This window comes from Aegilops tauschii, chromosome 6, assembly GCF_002575655.3.
Source record: "Aegilops tauschii subsp. strangulata cultivar AL8/78 chromosome 6, Aet v6.0, whole genome shotgun sequence".
Classification (NCBI taxonomy): Eukaryota; Viridiplantae; Streptophyta; class Magnoliopsida; order Poales; family Poaceae; genus Aegilops; species Aegilops tauschii.
This window is the reverse complement of record NC_053040.3, coordinates 158370007-158392865: the sequence shown is the minus strand read 5'-3', so window position 1 is coordinate 158392865 and position 22859 is coordinate 158370007. Positions and strand designations below refer to the sequence as shown.

The 22859-nt window shown below is 40.8% G+C and overlaps 1 protein-coding gene across 1 annotated transcript; it reads right to left on the bottom strand.

Moving 5' to 3' along the window:
• Window positions 1-1023: 1023 nt before the first annotated feature.
• On the bottom strand, window positions 1024-3977 carry LOC109754852 (protein RGF1 INDUCIBLE TRANSCRIPTION FACTOR 1-like). The gene is made up of 3 exons (XM_045230364.1): window positions 3768-3977; window positions 3458-3688; window positions 1024-1546 (listed from the first exon to the last, which is right to left on the bottom strand). The coding sequence occupies exons 1-3, from the start codon at window positions 3975-3977 to the stop codon at window positions 1352-1354; spliced, it is 636 nt and encodes a 211-aa protein (XP_045086299.1). The 3' UTR covers window positions 1024-1351.
• Between the last annotated feature and the right edge of the window lie 18882 nt (window positions 3978-22859).

Genomic DNA, 22859 nt, shown 5'->3' with positions numbered 1-22859 from the left:
GAGGCGGCCTCAAAGATTTGACGACATGGAGCGCGCCCGGGAGGCATCGGTGGGAGGCGCGTGTGAAACGGACAACGTGGAGTCACTCTCACGTCTCACGTGGTGATGCCTCAGGAGGTGGGTACTCCAACATCCTTTATATAAGTAATAAAAGTGTTATGTCAGGATATTGTAGAATACTTTTTGTGTGCTTCCGGTAGATTAAGTATCTCTCAATTTCCATATACGAACCCAATTAAAAACCCACGGGCAAAACCATGTCTGAACGGACGAACCTTTGTTGATGCAACTTATATGGAACAAAACATCATATAACCAACCAAAAGCTAGCAGTAGAATAGACCAATTTCTGAATGTCCTTCCTTAACTAAAGAACTGTGACAGCTCCCCGCAAAAAAAAAACTAAAGAATTGTGAGATATCTCTTTTTTCAAAAAAAAAAACTAAAGAATTGTGAATTTGTATTATTACAGATAATTACATGAGTTTACCAACTACTAGAGTTAGAGTCACATCACAACAAAGTAAAAAAAATCGCTCCTCCTAAAATGTTATTTTAGGTCAATATCTCCCTTTTTTTTGGCTCACTTTGTCCTATCAACTATCACATCTTCGAGCACTTTAGCCCCACTGGTGGTTTCCAGAAGAGAGGAGTTTGCAAGAATATTTACAGAAGTCCAAAACTAAATCCTACGTATAAGTTTTTTTAGGGAAATCCTATGTGTAAGTTAAAGCATCAAGTATTTCACTGTAGATTTTGGTAACAAAATATAAGTATTTGTTATTTGTGCGAAAGAAAATACGTTACCTTTTTGCACCATTGTAAATTATCATATTTCTAAAAAAACATTCATTAAGTTTAGACCACAACAATATGCGTTAATTTAATAGATTTGTTGCATTTTTAAAGCATTTATGCATACAAACTGGATGGCGGACGTGGGGAGGGGAGCTGCACTGCAGGACAATTCTGACTCGGTAAACTAAGCTCAATTTTTCTTTGAACAAGAAACTAAAACAATAGTTTAAGTGCAAAATAATTTTTATCTGAAATAAAATATCAAACACGATATCATTGGATCCATTATAAAATAAAAATACCAAGACAATGGCAATAGAGCATCCATATTACAAATAAGTACGAGACACTGGCATTACAACATGCATAATGTATCTTCGAGGCAGCTACCTCACCATTATTGAACCAACGGAAATATCAGTATTTTCCCATCTCTAGACCATGAGAGGGAAAAGATCAACATGTCTCTAATGAAAAACGTTGTTGTCCTTGAAATGACGCAGAAATGAAAACATTGTCGAAATTGGTGACAACTGACCAAAAACAACCAAGATCAATAGAAGGGTGCCCGTTCAGGGACACCCTTCCGGGGCCGGCGGCGGTAGCTGATCCATCCCGGCGGAGGGTCGCTAGGCCCCGGTAGATCATCGGCCTCGCCTTCATCTTCTGTGTTTGAGCCTGAGTTTCCCTGGTTGCGTCTCGGATCAATCATGAATGTCAAATTGGGATCTGACACCATTCCATCAAGCTGACATTAAGAAAACATAAATTTGCATCAGTAAAGTATATAGACTAGCTAGCAAGTGCATGCAAATGTGACATAACATAAACTACTCCAAGAATATACTGCATTTTATCACATTGGAGAATGTCCACCCGCGATACTGAATATGTATATTAATAAATAAAAGTAATGAAAAAGGTGTATTTTCTGTGGATATACATGGTGTCATAACAAGCGATAGATGGTTTCCTAGAAGTTTAAAGCAAATAAGACAAAACTAAACTGAATATAATGCGTTTTATCACTTGGGTGGATGTCTATCCATACTTGAACAATTGTTATTTTATAAAAGAAAAGTATGAAAGAAATTGTTTTCTTCTTCTTTTTTGGAGGAACCGATAGGAGCACTGCCTTTTCACATAGAAAAGAATGAAGTAATATGTACAAAGTTGACGAATTTTTAAAGAGAACTCGCTGGCAAACCCGACAGTAAGCTAAAATGTCGCAGAAAACTAGCTAACCCCCACCGTGGCATGAGCCCGGCCATGTCAGCTGCCACTGCTTGATATCCTCGAATGCCAGGGCGGCCACCTCAAGGTGGATTAGCTTGGTGCAGCTGAAAATGCACCGGTTACGCTCGTTTCAAATATTTCAGACCATATATAGCGTTGTACCGCTTCGCCGAGGCTTGATGTCCTTGGGTACCGCGGCAACGATCGTATCCCACCAGGAATTAATTTTTTATGGATATATACATCACGGAAAAAAATGAGACTTTTAAAGCTTAATTTGGACTGATATATGGCTCTGCATCCGCGGAAATATGACAAAAACCAGATATAAGGCTACTTTACTGAGTATTACTCGTGGTATCACAATTCGTTTCACATTTTACCTTTTCTTTTCAAACATTATCCATTGAAACCAACAAACATCTACAGCGATGCACCTCATCACTCACACATCCATGATGAGGAGGCTTGACAAGACAAGTGATGTTTCAGATGCTAATGACTCGGCGACTTGGCCTCGCGAGATTTTACGACCATGGCGCCGATCCACAAAGCACGCCCATGGTTAGCACCATGGACCTAGCGCTGGAGTTGATGCACTCCTGCAACGTGACGGCCCTCACCGACGTGACCTCTGTCGGCGCCATTCCTCCTGGAGGTTGGCCCATGGAGGAGGAAGTCCTTGGCCAGGTTGACCTCTTGGTGCTCGCGGACTGGGTGCCGGAGCACTGGCCTAATGACACCATTAGCCGCGCGGTGGACGTGAAGCTAGGGATGTACAGGGTATGACGCCGCCGAGGCGGACACTGTGCCGAATATGGATGTTGGCCTCTCTCTGGCCGTTCACAAGGGCATGTTGATCAAGATAGGGTGTGTCTAGATCTCAGTCGACTTAGACTTAACCAAGTCTCAGTCAAGCGATATAGTATATGGAAAGAAAAAGGAAAAACTAAAAAAAATTATACAAATCTCAATGCAAGATCAATATAACATAACATCGACTGAGACATAACGAAGTCTAAGTCGACTGAGACTTAGGAAAACTGATCAAGATATGGGTCATGCGCCATGGCCGTCGTGCTCGGGACCAGATCGGATCGCAGGCTAGATCGCGTGCGAGCTAATACGTGGGAGCCTGGAGGCTGCAGCGTGCGAGCCCAGCATGAGCTGGGCGGCATCAGAGCCGTCAATCAGATCAGCATCCCGGCCGTATCCACTACTAGTATTCTGTTTCCAAAAAAGATGAGCGAACGTTTCACAAAAAGTTATACAGTACTACCTTCTAACGTTGGATCTTGCCCGTCCAATTCAAAGATCGATTTGAATTAATTGATATATACTCCAGTATCTAGCCACGTGGTGCCCTCACAGCGAACGTACAAACATGGAAGGCAATTATGAGAGGACGCGTGCATGCATGTACCTTGCAGCTCAGTGAGCAGAAACGGAAGTTGGCGTCCACGAGTCCCCGGCCGCACTCCCGGCACGCCCCGGCGGGGCCGACGCACTTGACGCCGTGCTGCGGCGCCTGCGGCCGCCGGTTCAGAAACACCACCCTGTCGTAGTTGATGACGTACGTCTGCACCAGCGAGATGTCCGCCACCGCCTTCAGCTCCGCCACCCGGATCACTTCGCGGTACGACGACTTCCGTATCTGCAATTGCACCCATCCACAGCCGTCGTTAGCGCTTGCCGGAGAGGTGAGTATGCTCTAGCTTATACGCGTTACGTACCTGGACGACGTGGTGGTTGCGGTGGCCGGAGACGCACAGGGTGCAGCAGACGGCGTCGTCCTCGCCCGCGCAGTCGAGGCAGTAATGGTTGCGCTCGTTCTTGACCAGATAGGGGTGATCGGCGCACCGCTTGAAGAACTCCGCGCCGAGCAGCGGCCCCAGCCACGCCGGGGTGCGCCGCCCCGCCTGCTGGCCAAACAGCATGCCCATTGACGACGACGTTGCTCTCTGTTCCTATACCCAGCAGACACAAGCAAAACACGTATATGAGCGCTACGAGATCTAGGAAGCTAGGATCGTTGGCATGTATAAAACGTATATGAGCGCTACGAGATCTAGGAAGCTAGGATCGTTGGCATGTATAAAACGAGCGATTGACATCTGTGCTACTGCTACCTGGAAGGACGTCGTCGTTCCGCTGGAAGTGGCGGCGGGGCGATTTTAGATTTGCGAAATGGAACGCGAGGGTATTCGCTTCATATATATAGTAGTTGGGAGGAAAGGGGAGGGGTTCAAAAGGAAAGAAAAGCACGGAGAGAGAGGGTTTCGAGTGTTTCTTTCCACGGATGGCTACAGATCAAGGAGGAGTACGTCTTTAGTCTTCACTACTCTTATTTCCGTTTTTGCATTGCTATTTGGACATGTGTGCTAAAAAATGAATCATGTGAAAAATATATATAACTGGCTACTTAAAAAAATCGAATATTCATGTGAAAAATGAATCATGTGAAAAAATATACGTCTTCACTAGTCTTGTTTCCATCTTCACTAGTCTTGTTTCCTGCAGTTTTGTTGAAGGGAGGAGGGAGGGAGCGTTTCATGCCTGTTCGAAACATGACATCCTCGTGCATGTTTCTTTCCAGGAGCTAAAACACGGAAATAAGACTAGTGAAGACGAAAGCAAGACTAGTGAAGACGTATATTTTTCACATGATTCATTTTTCGCATGACTATTCCATTTTTGTAACAAGGCAATTATATATTCTTTCACATTTTTCCATTTTTTTAGCTCCTGGGTGTTCTACACCATAATGACCAATATATTAAAAAAATAAAAGAAATTGAAATTTCCTGAATCAAATACGCTCAAACTTTGTATGTGTTTGCAAGATTGCATATAGGAAAAAAATATTCGAAGAGCTCTACAAAAGAAAAATATTCCACTCCAAATTTTGAGCACCTTTTGAACACTGTTTTTTACTCGTGTGTAGAGCTCATCAGATGATATTTCTCGAGAAAATTTGCAAGCACCAAAACGTTTGAGATGTCACGAAATTTCAGATCCTTTTGATTATTCTTTCAATTTTTTTTCAATTTACTGTTCATGAGGGTGTATGGACACCCAGGAGCGACCACAACTTCTCCCAAAAAAAGAATCATCTAAAAAATATCTCATTGCTTTTGTACGACCATGCTCTCCTTGTGTAAAAGGGGAAAGCAAGGCGGAACGCTTTTGAAATTGAAACGGACCATTTGAAAAAATTGAAATTGGCATGATAAAAAATGAAATGAATGGCTCGAAAATTGAAATCAGTCTTTTAAAAATTGACATAATTATTCTTAACGACACTAGAGGGAAGGAAAGTCGGGTTATTGTAGCTCACCTGACTTCCTTTCCTAAGTGAGAGGTTCCAGCTCCTTGACCGCTACCGTCGGGATGAGTTGTGCTAGAACTACCAGCACCTTGATGCAACCCCACCCCAAATTGATCTCCGCCCTTGCTTGATCTCAACTCAAGTCGCTGGACTATAAAGGGTAATAAGTGGTTGGATTTGTAATGTGAAGGGCGATGTATGGATACACACAACCAGTCACCAACCCATCGACCTGCCGCAATACCTTGCCGCTCTGTTGTGCATGATGTGGGTATGACACAAGGCCAAGAGAGATCCCAAAATTTTTAGCCTATGCAAAAAAATTCCTCGAGGAGACAAATACTACCGACAATAGGAATTGGTATTGATTGATTTGAACCTTTGGAGGTGAAAAATAAGCAGTACTTACTATTTTGATGTCTTGTAAAAGATCTATATTGCCTAGTTCAGAAAGAGAAACAAAATCAAATTCTTGGATACTCACCATATGTAAAATTGATGGACAATTGTCGTTTTAGGTACAGTGATCATAGACCCTTCAATGATTCTTTTACAAGGTTTACAATTGAGGTCATAATTTTCAACATCAATGGTCAATGCGGGAACAACAAAGCGAGGCGTCTATCATCATGGAGGATGTGGATGGGCATGTAGGCGTATGAGGTATATTGTTAGCGTGGTGAGAGGTCATGGTACAGTGGTGGGTCTAGAAGGAAAATATTTGATTAGAAAGAGGTGGTGATGGATCTATGTTGAGGTGAATAGATCATCGTTCCCGGTCATAGGTTTGTTCAATGAAAGATCATTGACATAAAAGGACACAATAGCAACATAGACCACTAGGGAGGTGTCCCTTGCAATAGACATAGTGCTAGATGGGTACGCATAGGAAGCAGAGTGACGAGGAGGCAAGGAGACAAGTCAAAGTGCAGAGATAAAGCATGGGTGGGCTAGGAGGAACGATGAGTGTATCTAATGGCAGCAGAAAAACATAAACCCTCTTTCAGTTTGTATAGTTATTATGTTTCATATGTAACATTGATTAGTTACTGTGACATGTTATAAACATCGCTTGATGTGGCAATGGGTGGGATGAGGATGGTGGCACGAAGGGGATGCGATATGCCAGGGTTTCCCCAAATGAGGAAATGGGTGGGATGAGGGTGGCAAAACAAAGGGGAGGAGATATGCTAGGGTTTTTGCAAATTCCGACACTATATGATGGTGCAAAATATGGTTAACGTTGCAATGCGTGACATTGCCTACGATTGGTGGACCACCATGTTTAAATTGACTATTTATGTTCAGTATATAGTACCTTTGCTATATTTATACTATATTAGGTTTTGTAATAGTTACCAGTTGTAATTTCAAAAAATTCATAAGTCATAACAAAACAAAAAAAGTAGAGTAAGATGAGGTTGGCAAAGATGTGAGTGAAGTAACATAGTACCAATTGCATACATTGGTGGGGATCATGGGTGGACCCACACCCTTGGTGGTTTGGGATCTAGCCTAAGGTCTTGGCCCCCAAATTCTACCCTAACGTTTTGAGGAAGGTTGAAAAAAGCAATGATATGTAAACACCGCACTATCGAGTAGGTTAGATAGGAAGATCCAACCCCAAGCACGGATAGGTTTTAGGTTCGTCCTCGGGTACTATGGCTTTGCAAATCTATATATGTTTATATCATGCAAAAGTTACATCATATCTTAGGGTAGAATCCTTAGTTTGTAAAACTTTCACCCAACCTGGATCAGTTGTACATGTTAGATGTTCTTCAAGCATATGTCTCCAAACCTAGACATGGATAGGTTGAGGTCTTTGTCCAGAAAGGGCGCCGCTTGAGACATAACTACGATTGAAGATTCTGATGTGAAACATCCGGAGATATGAAGAGAGAAGTGCCATTCTCATTCTTACATTTGTTGCACCGAACTTGAAAACCCAACGGTTAGGTCAGGTTTGGGCTCTAGTTTCTACGCAGAGCACAAGGCAATAAGATTTTGAGCCGGCTGGAAGCCTGATAAAAGCCTAAAATACCTAAAAATCAAGTTTTTTTTAAAAGATACTCCACTAGCGCGAGAATGTGCGTGCTACAACACTACACCGCGATAGCCTGCTATACATGGACCCAAATGAACGCGTCAGAGAGCGTGGAAGCGTGGAACGGGCCACGTAATTGGGCGAGTATCTAGCGCCGTAGCAATAAATAAGGTGAGGAAAGAAACTAACTTGTTATCAGGTTTCCAATGGACAAATGCTAGGGGATGTGGATATTGAGTCCGCGTTCTGTTTCTTTGCCATAAGCCCTACATGGAAAACGAAAACAAGGAAACAATGAGCAAAAAAATTCAATGTGGTAAATTGTTGAGATAAAAACATGCTATATAGTATAAAATCTTGTCATCCTGGCAAGTCGGTATACGCATTTTCATAATTCCAGAAACAGCAAGGACAAACTATAAGCATATGTCATAAAATTGAAAAGAGTAATGGCAACTACATAATAAAGAACATGGCATTTGATTATAACGATCGTGGTAGCCACATTATCTTCTATGGCAGCACAAGTGGTAAAAGACAACACGTTGGTGGCTGGTAGCAAGCTATCATTATAGATGGCTAAAGTCTGGCACATAAAGTCATGAAATCAAGCCACCTCAAGGTGTGAAAGGTGTCCCCTACAAAATGTAAACATCAACAAAATCTGGTGCATCAAATATCCACGCATGTACTATGCTGCCATACTACAATAGACATAAAATGATGAAACATGTGGCCCACTAACAAAAAGAACATCACAAGCGGTTCATGTCCTGTAAAAACGATCGTCCTAACATGCAATTGAACCAGTTGCGTATTGTTTAGGTGTGCGTGTGTGACATTCAGGTGCATCAACTTCCCACCACCTTCGTCTCTCCATCAACTCCAAAATTGAAAAATGTGCAACTAGACAAACTGAAATTCACCCCTTGTTATGGATCTATCAATATGCGCACCGAACATACCCATCAAAGATTAAACATCCCACAACACCGTAACCTCTCCCAAAATCACCTAATCTCCGCAGGCCTAGCCTCCCCATCCAAACCTCACCTCCTCTTTTGCCCCATAAATCAAGCATGCGCCATGCGCCCCCTTCCATACCTCAAATCACATGAAAAATGGAGTATCGCAACTCATACCTCAACCTTGACGGACGCATCATTGCATGGGCTTGATCTCCTATCAAAGCCGACTTTGATTGTGTGCAGCCATAGCGGGAGGCTAGGCTGAATTGGGTGGTCACACATGGTTGATGCTCTATCGGAGATGATGGATCCATAGGCAACGAGGATTGGGGCGGTTACTCGGTCTTGATTCCTTGCTGGAACCGCATCAGTGGTGTGCTTCCGCGGCACGATCTAGAGGCAACAGAGGTTGGGGCAAGGGCGAGGAGAAGAGCTATGGGTGCGAGGAATAGATGTTATACCCGCTCCAGGGAAACAATAGTGTGTGACGAGTCCACAAATTTCCCTCCCCCCTTAACTAGATCCACGCTAGTTGGCACGCTGCACACACACGACCTCCACAGCTGATAATACGACAATGGCACCATCACGTGTTGACGCATCTGCACGAACGCCTTCACACTAGAATTTCCTTTTCTAAAATATAACCATTATAGTGTAGTTTTTATTTTTTAAAACAATAAATTAATATGTTTTTATTTTCTAGGCAATTAATATGTTTTGATAGGAGACACCATTATTCTGATGTTTCATAATAGATTGGGCTTAGGCTTGACATTTAGGTCGGGAGTTTGAAAGCCCAACCTGAACCTGACCTAGCCCGTGAGCCAAAAAATACATCGATTCACTAGTCTATTATCTATATCATCAAAATAAAAAGACCCAAAGGCAATCCGACTAATCTTAGCCATCAGTTTATTTTCAATCCAACTACCTAAATTGCTTCAATGTCTAGTGCTCAATATGTTTAGCATGCAATAAATATTATAGAAAATATCAATATAAGTGATAATCACGTAATTATCGTGCAATTAATATATTACCTAATATCATCATACAATTAATATTTTACCAAATATCTCACAAAAAATATATTCTACCAAATATGAACGTGCATTACACGTACGCATTTATTAGTATAAGAGAAAGTTGGAAACTATTAAAAAAATTAAAAACATTGGTCTTATGGGGTGTTTGCTTCTAAAAATGGTAGGTTTTTAATACGACATCGGCAATTCCAGCTGGTGGGACATTAATTAGTACCAAAAAAGGTGTAAGGTTAAATGAATCAGGCAAGGCCATTAAATCACTACCAAAATTAGACGTCAAATTAAATGGTCAAAATATGATGACCTCATGCATGACACATGATGTCTCGTATGGGCCCAACGCGGGTCGTAGCCACCCACAGGCCCAATCCATGACTATTTGTGGAAGGCTTGAAGTGTGCGCCTCTATCCTAGTGGCTTGAAAAGATAAATGGCCGCGGGCTCTTGAAAACCCGTATCGAATGAGTCGTCTCAAAATGTTCTCACCTCCATTCTCACACGTGAGAACTATATCATGCTTATAGCATCCGTTCACGCTCACTATTTGGTGTGTTTGTTCCTGCAATTTTCTTTTTTTTGCTTCATTTTTGTTTTTCTCTTACTTCTTCCCCCGGCTTTTCGGTTCTTTCTGTCTACTTAGCTTTTTATCGGTTTTCTTTGTTTCTTTCTTGGTCACTTATTTTTATTTCCCATTTTTCGTTTTTGTTTGTTTACTTTGCTTTTTTTGCTTTTACTTGTCTTTTGTTTTCTTTTTTTTCTTAGTTTCCTTTTCTTCATTTTTCTTTCTTTCTGTTTTTCGTGGTTTTCATCATTCCATTCTTTTGCATTGATTTTCTTTGAGTTTTTTCTTTAGGTTTTATTTTGATTTTTTTTTTCTTTCTCAGTTTTCATTTGTTTTCATCTTTCTCTGTTTTTTGCACGGTCGGGTTTTTCCTTTTCTTGTCGTATAAAATAGGAATGTATTTTTTACATGTTTACATTTTCAAATCCATGAAACATTGTTGATATACAACTGAAGCTTTTTTGTGTACACATTAAATATTTCATAATATGGGATTAGCATTTTTTTCAAATAATGTTTTTCATGCATATTATATTTTTCATACACATTACACATTTTTGGTATAAATATAAAACATTTTTATAACCATCTAACCATTTTCAAATACATAATTAATATTGTTTTATGTCTAATTGTTTCCATGCACCTTGTAGATGTTTTTCATACACCAGGATATTTTTGTATACATGTTTAGCATTTTTTAAATACCTGATTAATATAATTTTTAAATATATGCTTTTGATGTCTAATTTTTCATACACATTGTTATTGTACTGTAATAGTACTAGTATTGGGGTGGCATGTGATGCGGCTTAAAGCTACGTCGGTATTTCCCCAAAGAGGAAGGGATGATGCAGCACAGCAGCGGTAGGTATTTCTCTCAGATGAGACCAAGGTTATCGAACCAGTAGGAGAACCAAGCAACACAACGTAAACAACCCCTGCACACATATAACAAATCCTCACAACCCGACGTGTTAAAGGAGTTGTCAATCCCTTCCGGGTACGGCGCCTCAAGATAGGCAAACGGACGTGAGATAAATTGTAGTAGATTTATAGATCGAACGCCAAATAAAATAAATAAGAATAAATTGCAGCAAGGTATTTTTGTATTTTTAGTTTAATAGATCTGAAAATAAAAGCAAAGGAAAATAGATCGCAAAGACAAATAATATGAGAAAGAGACCCGGGGGCCGTAGGTTTCACTAGTGGCTTCTCTCGAGAAAAATAGCAAACGGTGGGTGAACAAATTAGTGTTGGGCAATTGATAAAACTTCAAATAATCATGACGATATCTAGGCAATGATCATTACATAGGCATCACGTCCAAGATTAGTAGACCAACTCCCGCCTGCATCTACTACTATTACTCCACACATCAACCGCTATCCACCATGCATCTAGTGTATTAAGTTCATGGAGAAACAGAGTAATGCAATAAGAACGATGACATGATGTAGACAAGATCTATCTATGTAGATATAGACCCCATCGTTTTATCCTTAGTAGCAATGATACATACATGTCGGTTCCCTTTCTGTCACTAGGATCAAGCACCGTAAGATCGAACCCACTACAAATCACCTCTTCCAATTGCAAGATAAATAGATCAAGTTGGCCAAACAAAATCCAAATATCGGAGAAGAAATACGAGGCTATAAGTAATCATGCATAAAAGAGATCAAAGAAACTCAAATACTTTCATGAATATAAAAAGATAGATCTAATCATAAACTCAAAGTTCATCGATCCCAACAAACACACCGCAAAAGAGTTACATCATATGGATCTCCAAGAGATCATTGTATTGAGAATTCAGAGAGAGAGAGAGGAAGCCATCTAGCTACTAACTACGGACCCGAAGGTCTACAAAGAACTACTCACGCATCATCGGAGAGGCACCAATGGAGGTGGTGAACCCCATCCGAGATGGTGTCTTGATTGGATCTGGTGGTTCTGGACTCTGCGGCGGCTGAATCAATATTTCGTCGACTCCCCTAGGGTTTTGGGAATACTGGGGTATTTATAGAGCAAAGAGGCGGTCCGGGGGCACCCGAGGCGGGAACAACCCACCAGGGTGCGCCTGGGCCTCCTTGCGCGCCTTGGTGGGTTGTGCTCTCCTCGGAGCACCCCCTAGGCGCAGCCAGGGCCCATTATGTTCCTTCTGGTCCAAAAAAATCTCCGTAAAGTTTCGTTGCGTTTGGACTCCGTTTGGTATTGATTTCCTGCGATGTAAAAAACATGCAAAAAACAGCAACTGACACTTGGCACTATGTCAATAGGTTAGTACGAAAAAAATGAATAAAATGACTATAAAATGATTATAAAACATCCAAGATTGATAATATAACAACATGGAACAATAAAAAATTATAGATACGTTGGAGACGTATCAGCATCCCCAAGCTTAACTCATTCTCGTGCTCGAGTAGGTAAGTGATAAAAACAGAATTTTTGATGTGGAATGCTGCCTATCATGTGATATCATATTTCTTTTCTTTGTAATATGGACATTTGGACTTTTGTATTGTTCAAAGCAATAGTCTAGTTTTGACATGATAATTTAAATACTCAAGCAAATCAACAAGCAACCATGTCTTTCAAAATATCAACGCTAAAATAAGTTATCCCTAGCCCATTATGCTCAATCATTGATCCATTCATGAAACACACTCGCATATTAGCTACAGCCAATACTCAAGTACGATCATATTGCCTCCTAGTTAGTGCTTTTGTAAAAGAAGATCGAGACTCAAATTCAAACATAAAAATTGCATAAAGTAAAAGAAAGGCCCTTCGCAGAGGGAAGTAGGGATTTGTAGAGGTGCCAGAGCTCAAAGCAAAAAACTTACAGATAAAAACATTTTGGGATGTGTATCCTTCCCACCAACGAAAAGGACTTAGAGTTCCCAACACTTTCCATGCTAGATATATCATAGGCGGTTCCCAAATGAAAAATAAAGTGTATTCCTTTTTCAACCATACTTTCACTTTCCATGGCTAGCCGTATCCACGGTTGCCCTCCATACCAACACTTTCCAAGGAATTTATTATTTGACGACATAAAGTAAATTCATTTTTCATTTCGGGACTGGGCATCCCTAATACCTTTGCCTTACTCTCATGCAATGACAAGTGAATAAACACTCATCGTGAGAATAACACGTCTAGCATGGAAAATATTAGCCACCCCTCACCGTTCCACGAGCGAAACGAACACACAAAAGAGAAGTTTATTTTGAAAATTACAGATGGCACATACAAATTTTCATAGAACGGCAAAAGAGTACCGCATATAGGTAGATATAGTGGACTCATGTGGCAAAACTGGTTTAAAGGTTTTTGGATGCACAAGTAGAGATCATACCTAGTGCAAAATGAAGGCTAGCAAAAGAATGAGAAGCGACCAACCACGAAACGAATAATCTCATAAGCGAGCATTAAGCATAATTAACACCGAATAATGCACCACAAGTAGGATATAATTTCATTGCATAACTATTAACTTTCATGCTTTCATAGGGAATCACAAACCTTGACACCAATATTCTGACTAAAGCATAATTACTCATCAACATAACTCACATATCACATCATCATATCTCAAAACTATTACTAAGAATCAAGTTTATTTTGTCCAATGATCTTCATGAAAGTTTTTATTATATGCTTCTTGGATATCTATCACTTTTGGACTAATTTTTATGTGTTGCTTTTGACAAGCTCAAACAAATATAAGTGAAGATCATGAGCATAATATTTATTTCTTTCTCTCAAATTAATATAAGTGAAGCAAGAGAGAATTTCTTGAAAACTTTACCAAGTCTCAAATAAATCTAAGTGAAGCAAGAGAGCATTTCTTTGAAAATACTAAAGCATACCGTGCTCAAAAAGAGATAAGTGAAGCACTAGAGCAAGTCCATAGCTCATAAAAATTTAAGTGAAGCATAGAGAGCAATTTTAACAAGTCATGACATAATTTTGGCTCTCTCAAATAGGTGTGTCCAGCAAGGAATCAAGACTTGAAACACAAAATAAAATAAGCAAAAACTCATATCATACAAGACGCTCCAAGCAAAACACATAGTATGTGACGAATAAAAATATAGCTTTGAGTAAAATACCGATGGTCGCTAGAAGAAAGAGGGGATGCCACTCGGGGGCATCCCCAAGCTTAGTTGTTTGCTCATTTTTGGATAATAGCTTGGGATGCCGGGGAATCCCCAAGCTTAGGCTCTTCTTACTCCTTATTCCTTCATCCATCATAGGATAACCCAAAACTTGAAAACTTCAATCACACAAAACTCAACAAACCTTCGTGAGATCCGTTAGTAAAAGAAAGCAAATCACTACTATAAGTACTGTACCAAACCAATTCATATTTTGTTTTTGCATTATATCTACTATATTTCAACTTTTCTATGGCAAAAACTCATCAAAGAAAACCATAGAGCCATCAAAATAAGCACACAACGCAAAGAAAACAGAATCTGTCAAAACAGAAAAGTCTGTAGCAATATGACTATTTCGAAAACTTCTGGAACTCCAACAATTCTGAAAAATTAGGACGACCTGAGCAATTTGTATATTAATCTACGGCAAAAAGAATTGGCATTTTAGCACGCTCTGGTAAAAAATGAGAATTGTTTTCGTGAGAGGAAAAGTTTCTGTTTTTCAGCAAGATCAAACAACTATCACCCAAGAAGATCCTAAAGGCTTTACTTGGCCCAAACACTAATTAAAACACACAAAAACACAATCATAACAGTTATGCAAACACTCTAGACCAGAAAGCAAAAAGCGAAAATAAATTTTATTCATTGGGTTGCCTCCCAACAAGCGCTATAGTTTTACGCCCTTAGCTAGGCATCAGATTTTATTGATGCTCACATAGAAGACAAGAATTGAAGCACAAAGAGAGCATCATAAAATACATGACCAACACATTTAGGTCTAACATACTTCTTGTGCATAGGCATTTTATAGGAAAACAAAATATCAAGAAAAACAATTTCTAGCATATGCAAGGAAGGAGAAAGAAACAATAGCAATCTCAACATGAAGAGGGATAATTTAGTAACATGAAAATTTCTACAACCAGATTTTCCTCTCTCATAATAATTACATGTAAGATCATAATCAAATTCAATGATATAGCTATCACACAAAATATTCTCTTCATGATCCACATGCATGCAAAGTTCACACTCTTCCAAAATAGTGGGATTATAATCAAATAAAGTCATGACCTCTCCAAACCCACTTTCATCAAAATTTTCATAAGATTGATCACTCTCCACATATGTGGGATTATTTTTAGCTAAAGTTGACACTCTTCCAAATCCACTTTCAATATTATCACAAACATATTCATCATGAGGCTTAAATAAATTTTCAAGATCATAAGAAACATCACCCCAATCATGATCATTGCAACAAGTAGTGGACATAGCAAAATTAGCACCCCCAAGCTTGGGGTTTTGCATATTATTAGCACAATTGACATTAATAGAATTTATAGTAAAATCATTGCAATCATGCTTTTCATTAGAGGAGCTATCATGAATCACTTCATGAATTTTTTCATCACAATTTTCATATTCACGAATCTCAAGCAAAACTTCATAAAGATAATCTAGTGAACTCAATTCACTAGCAATGGGTTCATCATAATTGGATCTCTTGAAAACATTAGCAAGTGGATGAGGATCCATATTAATTGATTTTTAGCAACTGAAGATGCAAGCAAATAGAAGACACATGGCAACACAAGCAAACATGAGATCTGACGAGAAAACGGCGAACGAAAAGGAGGGCGAATAAAACGGCAAATTTTTATGAAGAGGGGGAGAGGAAAATGAGAGGCAAATGGCAGATAACGTAAATTGCGAGGAGATGAGATTTGTGCTTAGGAACCTGGTATATGTTGAAGATCCTCCCCGGCAACGGCGCCAGAAATTCCTTTTGATGCGGCTTGAAGCTACGTCGGTATTTCCCCAAAGAGGAAGGGATGATGCAGCACAGCAGCGGTAGGTATTTCCCTCAGATGAGACCAAGGTTATCGAACCAGTAGGAGAACCAAGCAACACAACGTAAACAGCCCCTGCACACAGATAACAAGTCGTCGCAACCCGACGTGTTAAAGGGGTTGTCAATCCCTTCCGGGTACGGCGCCTCAAGATAGGCAAACGGACGTGAGATAAATAATAGTAGATTCATAGATCGAATGCCAAATAAAATAAATAAGAATAAATTGCAGCAAGGTATTTTTGTATTTTTAGTTTAATAGATCTGAAAATAAAAGCAAAGGAAAATAGATCGCAATGGCAAATAATATGAGAAAGAGACCCGGGGGCAGTAGGTTTCACTAGTGGCTTCTCTCGAGAAAAATAGCAAACGGTGGGTGAAAAATTACTGTTGGGCAATTGATAAAACTTCAAATAATCATGACGTTATCCAGGAAATGATCATTACATAGGCATCACGTCCAAGATCAGTAGGCCAACTCCTACCTGCGTCTACTACTATTACTCAACACATCGACCGCTATCCGGCATGCATCGAGTGTATTAAGTTAATGGAGAAACGGAGTAATGCAATAAGAACGATGACATGATGTAGACAAGATCTATCTATGTAGAGATAGACCCCAGCGTTTTATCCTTAATAGCAACGATACATACGTGTCGGTTCCCTTTCTGTCACTAGGATCAAGCACCATAAGATCGAACCCACTAGAAAGCACCTTTTCCCATTGCAAGATAAATAGATCAAGTTGGCCTAACAAAACCCAAATATCGGAGAACAAATACGAGGCTATAAGTAATCATGCATAAAAGAGATCAAAGAAACTCAAATACTTTCATGGATATAAAAATATATATCTGATCATAAACTCAAAGTTCATCATCCCAACAAACACACCACAAAAGAGTTACATCATATGGATCTCCAAGAGACCATTGTATTAAGAATTCAGAGAGAGAGAGAGAGAGGAAGCCATCTAGCTACTAACTACGGACCCGAAGGTCTACAAAGAACTACTCACGCATCATCGGAGAGGCACCAATGGAGGTGGTGAACCCCATCCGAGATGGTGTCTAGATTGGATCTGGTGGTTCTGGACTCTGCGGCGGCTGGATCAATATTTCGTTGACTCCCCTAGGGTTTTGGGAATATTGGGGTATTTATAGAGCAAAGAGGCGGTCCGGGAGCACCCGAGGTGGGTACAACCCACCAGGGCACGCTTGGGCCTCCTGGCGCGCCCTGGTGGGTTGTGCTCTCCTCGGAGCACCCCCCCAGGCGCAGCCAGGGCACATTATGTTCCATCTGGTCCAAAAAATCTCTGTAAAGTTCCGTTGCGTTTGGACTCCGTTTGGTATTGATTTCCTGCGATGTAAAAAACATGCAGAAAACAGCAACTGGCACTATGTCAATAGGTTAGTACCAAAAATGATATAAAATGACTATATAATGACTATAAAATATCCAAGATTGATAATATAACAACATGGAACAATAAAAAATTATAGATACGTTGGAGACGTATCAACATGCGCCAGAACAAGCATTCACGTCACACGCCACCACGCAACCACATGAGGTTGGTGTGGTTGGCATGCCGCCCGGTGTGCCTCATTTGGGAATAAATGATGAAAAATATTTGCAAAATTTCTAGTTTGGTGCCAAAACCCAAGCCTCTGCATTTCGAAAAAATCCAAGCCTTTGTGTTTTGAGTAGAAATATCTAGGTGTCGAATCCCTTCCCTGCAAAATTCCCCTTATGTCCCCAGTAACTTCCAGCCCCACCCTGCCCAGCACATTCAAATTCCTCATTCACCATGACATTTTGCTGTGTATTGCTCCTTTCAGGGATATTTTGATGTGTCAAAACAAATTTAAATATCAACAAACAATCGGTGTCCGCAGTCTTTTGTCGGGACATGATTGGATGGCGTCATATTAGTAGTGTAGAGTAGTAGGAGTAGTACAATGGTAGAGTACAAACCAGTGCAAGTCCCATCTGACACCAATTTTCTTGGAGTTTGTGCTACAGCTAGCTCTTCTCCCTCCTCGTTGCTCTAACCCAGCCGACACACTGCGCGGTATTTGAAGATTGGCGACAACCTGTTTGTCATCATCCCTTGGACGTCAAGCATTGATGCACCCAGTGAAGGAGACATTTTTGATGACAAGGTCATCATTGTTGTTGGGCTTGAAGTTGTTGGTGGACCATGCGTCAGTAGTAGTAGATCCAACGAAGAGCAACTCCTCAAGGCCATGGGCGATAACTCAAGAAACTCCAAGCACACTACCATAGCCGAATGGAAAGCTTGGACTCCATGGCAGCTGTTATCGGCAAGGCAGAGAAGGAGTTCCAGAAGCATGTAGAGGAGACGCAAATTTGGTATGCAGAGTGCCTCCAATATTTGAAGGACTGCCAGAGGGAGCTCGCCATCGAGTGGGAAAAACATGTCTTAGAGAAGGCCAAAGCCGACAAGGCACAAGAAGAGGTCACACAAAGGATAGCAGCAGCCAATGCAAAGTTGAACAATCGCAAGATAAGCCTCGACGCTCATGAAGAAGAGCTTGCCGCTTGCGAAGAACTGGTTGCCGCCAAGCTTCACAGCAAGGATGAAGGAGTCCAAGCCCTCCTTGCATAGCAATCTCAAGAACTCGATCGAAAGCACAAAGATGCAATCAAAGCTCAAGATGCGAATCATGCTGGCGAGATTCAAGAGGCAGTCAATGCTGCTAAAGTTGTAGAGACCACCAAGAATGAACTAGAGGGCAAGGTGAAGAAACTTGAGGAAGAACTTTTCGTCAGCAACAAGGAAGTCTTGACGCTCAAAGAATACAGAGAAAAGACGGCTCACGCCTTAGCGGAGCTGCAAACCTCAATATCCACCAAGAACCAAGAACTCACCAAGGCTAAGGACATCATTGATGACCTCAAACTTAGGTTGACTTCCTTGGAAAAGTCTCTTGAGGGTGCCCAAGAGCGGGAGAAGAACTTGACGAAGGACCTCCAGAACGAGAAGGCTTTGCTTGAGAGTGTTGCAAACACTTTCAACAAGCTCAAAGGAACCTACAAGCTTTGGACTGACCGTCTTGTGGCAATTGCGGAGAACCTCACTGCACTGATATCCACCATGGGCTTGTCGGAATACCGCTTCTCTACCAATGAAAGGGATGCTGCAAGCTCCAGACTCACTTTATTCTTTGAAAGTGTTGTCAAGGCGTTGGAGAAGCACCACAAAACTCGAGCTGCATATCTTGTCAGTGAATCCCGCAAGCTTTGCCGGGACGTCCACTTAAAGGTGCGCGTCGGAGTGGTGCACCGAAATCCTGGAATTGATCTCACCAAGGTCTTCGCCAGCTTGCCGACACCAAGGCAGCCGAAGAGCTCGTCACGCCCATCTCCGAAAGGGTTGGCCAAATGCCTAGAAAAGAAGGCCAACACATGCACTAATTTCCTTGTATCATGTCGCCGCCAATGTAGTCCATGTGAAAGACAAATTCATCTTAAGTTAGAACTGCATGTGGCTTCTGATGTAATATAACCTGGTGCTGATGAATGTATGTATGCTATCTCCCTTGTTTTATTCTATCTTTGCATGATTTTTATACCCTACACTTGCTGGAAACTTGTCGATGCGCACACTCTTGCCACGAGCACTTGAGAAACAGGTCCTTAGTAGCCTGTTGGAAGTGCCGCTACCGGCAAGGTTACGCTTGACGGTCACAGCGCAGCTACTTAAATTGTTGAGCCGACTCGAAACAAAATAAGAGCACGCTTGATCACGACAAGGTTCCTTAGCGTGCAGGTTTCCCATACAAAGTCCAAAATCGTTCAAGGAGAAATTGCTTTGGACAACACATAATTTGCTTCAAAGTTTTTCAACTTAACTTTTTCCTTGTTGTACTTCTTGTCGTAAAATGATAACTTGAACGCCTCTTGGTGGTATCCACACCATCACTCCCCCAGGGAAACTTGCACGCAAGGAACCCTTCTATCCTTTGAGAAAAATAAAGAAGAGAAAAGAGGAGGCTGGAGACATTGACGGCTCGTTAATCATTTCATACAAGGCAAAATGAATCACAACATCACATGGCGACTGATTGCTTGTATTTCCGTTGGAAATTCCCTGACGAGGAGGGGATGATGCATCACAACAACGGTAAGTATTCTCCTCAGTTATGAAACCAAGGTTATCAATCCAGTAGGAGAACCAAGCAACACTATGTAAACAGCACCTGCACACAAACAACAAAACCTTGCAACCCAACGCGTAAGAGGGGTTGTCAATCCCTCCTCGGTATAGAGATAAATTAAATTATATGAGATTTGATAAATTGATCTAACTGAAACACAAAATAAAATAAATAAAGAAAAGTGCAGCAAGTTATTTTTAGTTTTAGAGACTTCGCTCGAGTAAATAGCATACAGTGGATAAACAAATTATTGTTGGGCAATTGACAGAAAAGCAAATAATTATGACGATATCCAAGGTAATGATCATGTATATAGGCATCACGTCCAAGATTAGTAGACCAACTCCTGTCTGCATCTACTACTATTACTCCACACATCGACCACTATCCAGCATGCATCTAGTGTATTAAGTTCATGGAAAAATGGAGTAATGCAATAAGAATGATGACATGATGTAGACAAGATCTATTTGTGTAGGAATAGATCCCATCTTGTTATCCTTAATAGCAACGATACATGCGTGTCATGTCTCTTTCTATCACTAAGATTGAGCACCGCAAGATCGAACCCATCACAAAGCACCTCCTCCCATGGCAAGAAAAATCAATCTAGTTGGCCAAACCAAACCAAAGTTTCAGAGAAGAAATACAGGCTATAAAGATCATGCATAAAAGAGTTCAGCAAAGACTTGATGTCGGCTAGGACTACGTCGGTATTTCCCCAAAGAGGAAGGGATGATGCACCACAACGACAGTAGGTATTTCTCTCAGTGATGAGACCAAGGTTATCGAACTAGTAGGAGAACCAAGCAACACTGCGTAAACAGCACCTGCACACAAATAACAAATACTCGCAACCAGACGTATTAAAGGGGTTGTCAATCCCTTTCGGGTAACGGCGCCAGAAATTAGCAAACGGACGTGATAAAAATATGATAGATTGGATCACGGGAACGCGAGATAAAATAAATAAGAATAAATTGCAGCAAGGTATTTTTGGTATAATAGATCTGAAAATAAAAGCAAAGGAAAATAGATCACAAAGGCAAATATAATAAAGAAGAGACCCGGGGGCTATAGGTTTCACTAGTGGCTTCTCTCGAGAAAAATAGCAAACGGTGGGTAAACAAATTAATGTTGGGCAATTGATAGAACTTCAAATAATCATGACGATATCCAGGCAATGATCATTATATAGGCATCACGTCCAAGAATAGTAGACCGACTCCTGCCTGCATCTACTACTATTACTCCACACATCGACTGCTATCCAGCATGCTTCTAGTGTATTAAGTTCATGGAGAAACGGAGTAATGCAATAAGAACGATGACATGATGTAGACAATATCTATTTATGTAGAAATAGACCCCATCTTGTTATCCTTAATGGCAACGATACATACATGTCGTTTCCCCTTCTGTCACTAGGATCAAGCACCGTAATATCGAACCCATCACAAAGCACCTCTTCCTATTGCAAGATAAATAGATCAAGTTGGCCAAACAAAACCCAAATATCGGAGAAGAAATATGAGGCTATAAGAAATCATGCATATAAGAGATCAAAGAAGACTCAAATAACTTTCATGGATAAAAAGATAGATCTGATCATAAACTCAAAGTTCATCCGATCCCAACAAACACATCGCAAAAAGAATTACATCATATGGATCTCCCAGAGACCATTGTATTGAGAATCAAACAAGAGAGAGGAAGCCATCTAGCTACTAACTACGGACCCGAAGGTCTACAAAGAACTACTCACGCATCATCGGAGAGGCACCTATGGAAGTGGTGAACCCCTCCGTGATGGTGTCTAGATTGGATCTGGTGGTTCTGGACTCTATGGCAGCTGGAATTGATTTTCGTCGACTCCCCTAGGGTTTCTAGACTATTGGGGTATTGATAGAGCAAAGAGGCGGTTTAGGGGGCACCCGATGTGGGCACAACCCACCTGGGCACGCCTGGGCCTCCAGACGCGCCGTGGTGGGTTGTGCTCCCCTTGGAGCACGCCCAGGTGCTTCTCCGGCCCACTGGATGTCTTCTGGTCCAAAAAAATTCCACAAAAAGTTTTGCTGCGTTTGGACTCCGTTTGGTATTGATTTCCTGTGATGTAAAAAACATGCAGAAAACAACAACTGGCACTTGGCACTATGTCAATAGGTTAGTACCAAAAAAATGATATAAAATGACTATAAAATGATCATAAAACACCCAAGAATGATAATATAACAGCATGGGACAATAAAAAAATTATAGATACGTTGGAGACGTATCAGCATCCCTAAGCTTAATTCCTCCTCGTCCTCGAGTAGGTAAATGATAAAAACATAATTTTTGATGTGGAATGCTACCTAACATGTCATCTCATATTCTTTTCTTTATAGCATGGACATTTGGAATTTTATATCGTTCAAAGCAATAGCCTAGTTTTGACATGATAATTTAGATACTCAAGCATACCAACAAGCAACCATGTCTTTCAAAATATCAATGGTAAAATAAGTTATCCCTAGCCCATCATGCTTAATCATTGATCCATTCATGAAACACACTCGCATATTAGCTACACCCAATGCTCAAGTACGATCATAGTGCCCCCTAGTTGGTTCTTTATAAGAGAAGATGGAGACTCAAATTAAAAATAAAAATTGCAT

What these genes read in the sequence shown, in the direction of transcription:
- LOC109754852 (XM_045230364.1), bottom strand. Translation starts at nt 3,977, where the DNA reads ATGGGCATGCTGTTTGGCCAGCAGGCGGGGCGGCGCACCCCGGCGTGG. An exon ending in GCAACCACCACGTCGTCCAG is followed by an intron (nt 3,689 to 3,767) that starts GTACGTAACGCG and finishes GTGCAATTGCAG; the next exon opens with ATACGGAAGTCGTCGTACCG. An exon ending in TCTGCTCACTGAGCTGCAAG is followed by an intron (nt 1,547 to 3,457) that starts GTACATGCATGC and finishes TCTTAATGTCAG; the next exon opens with CTTGATGGAATGGTGTCAGA.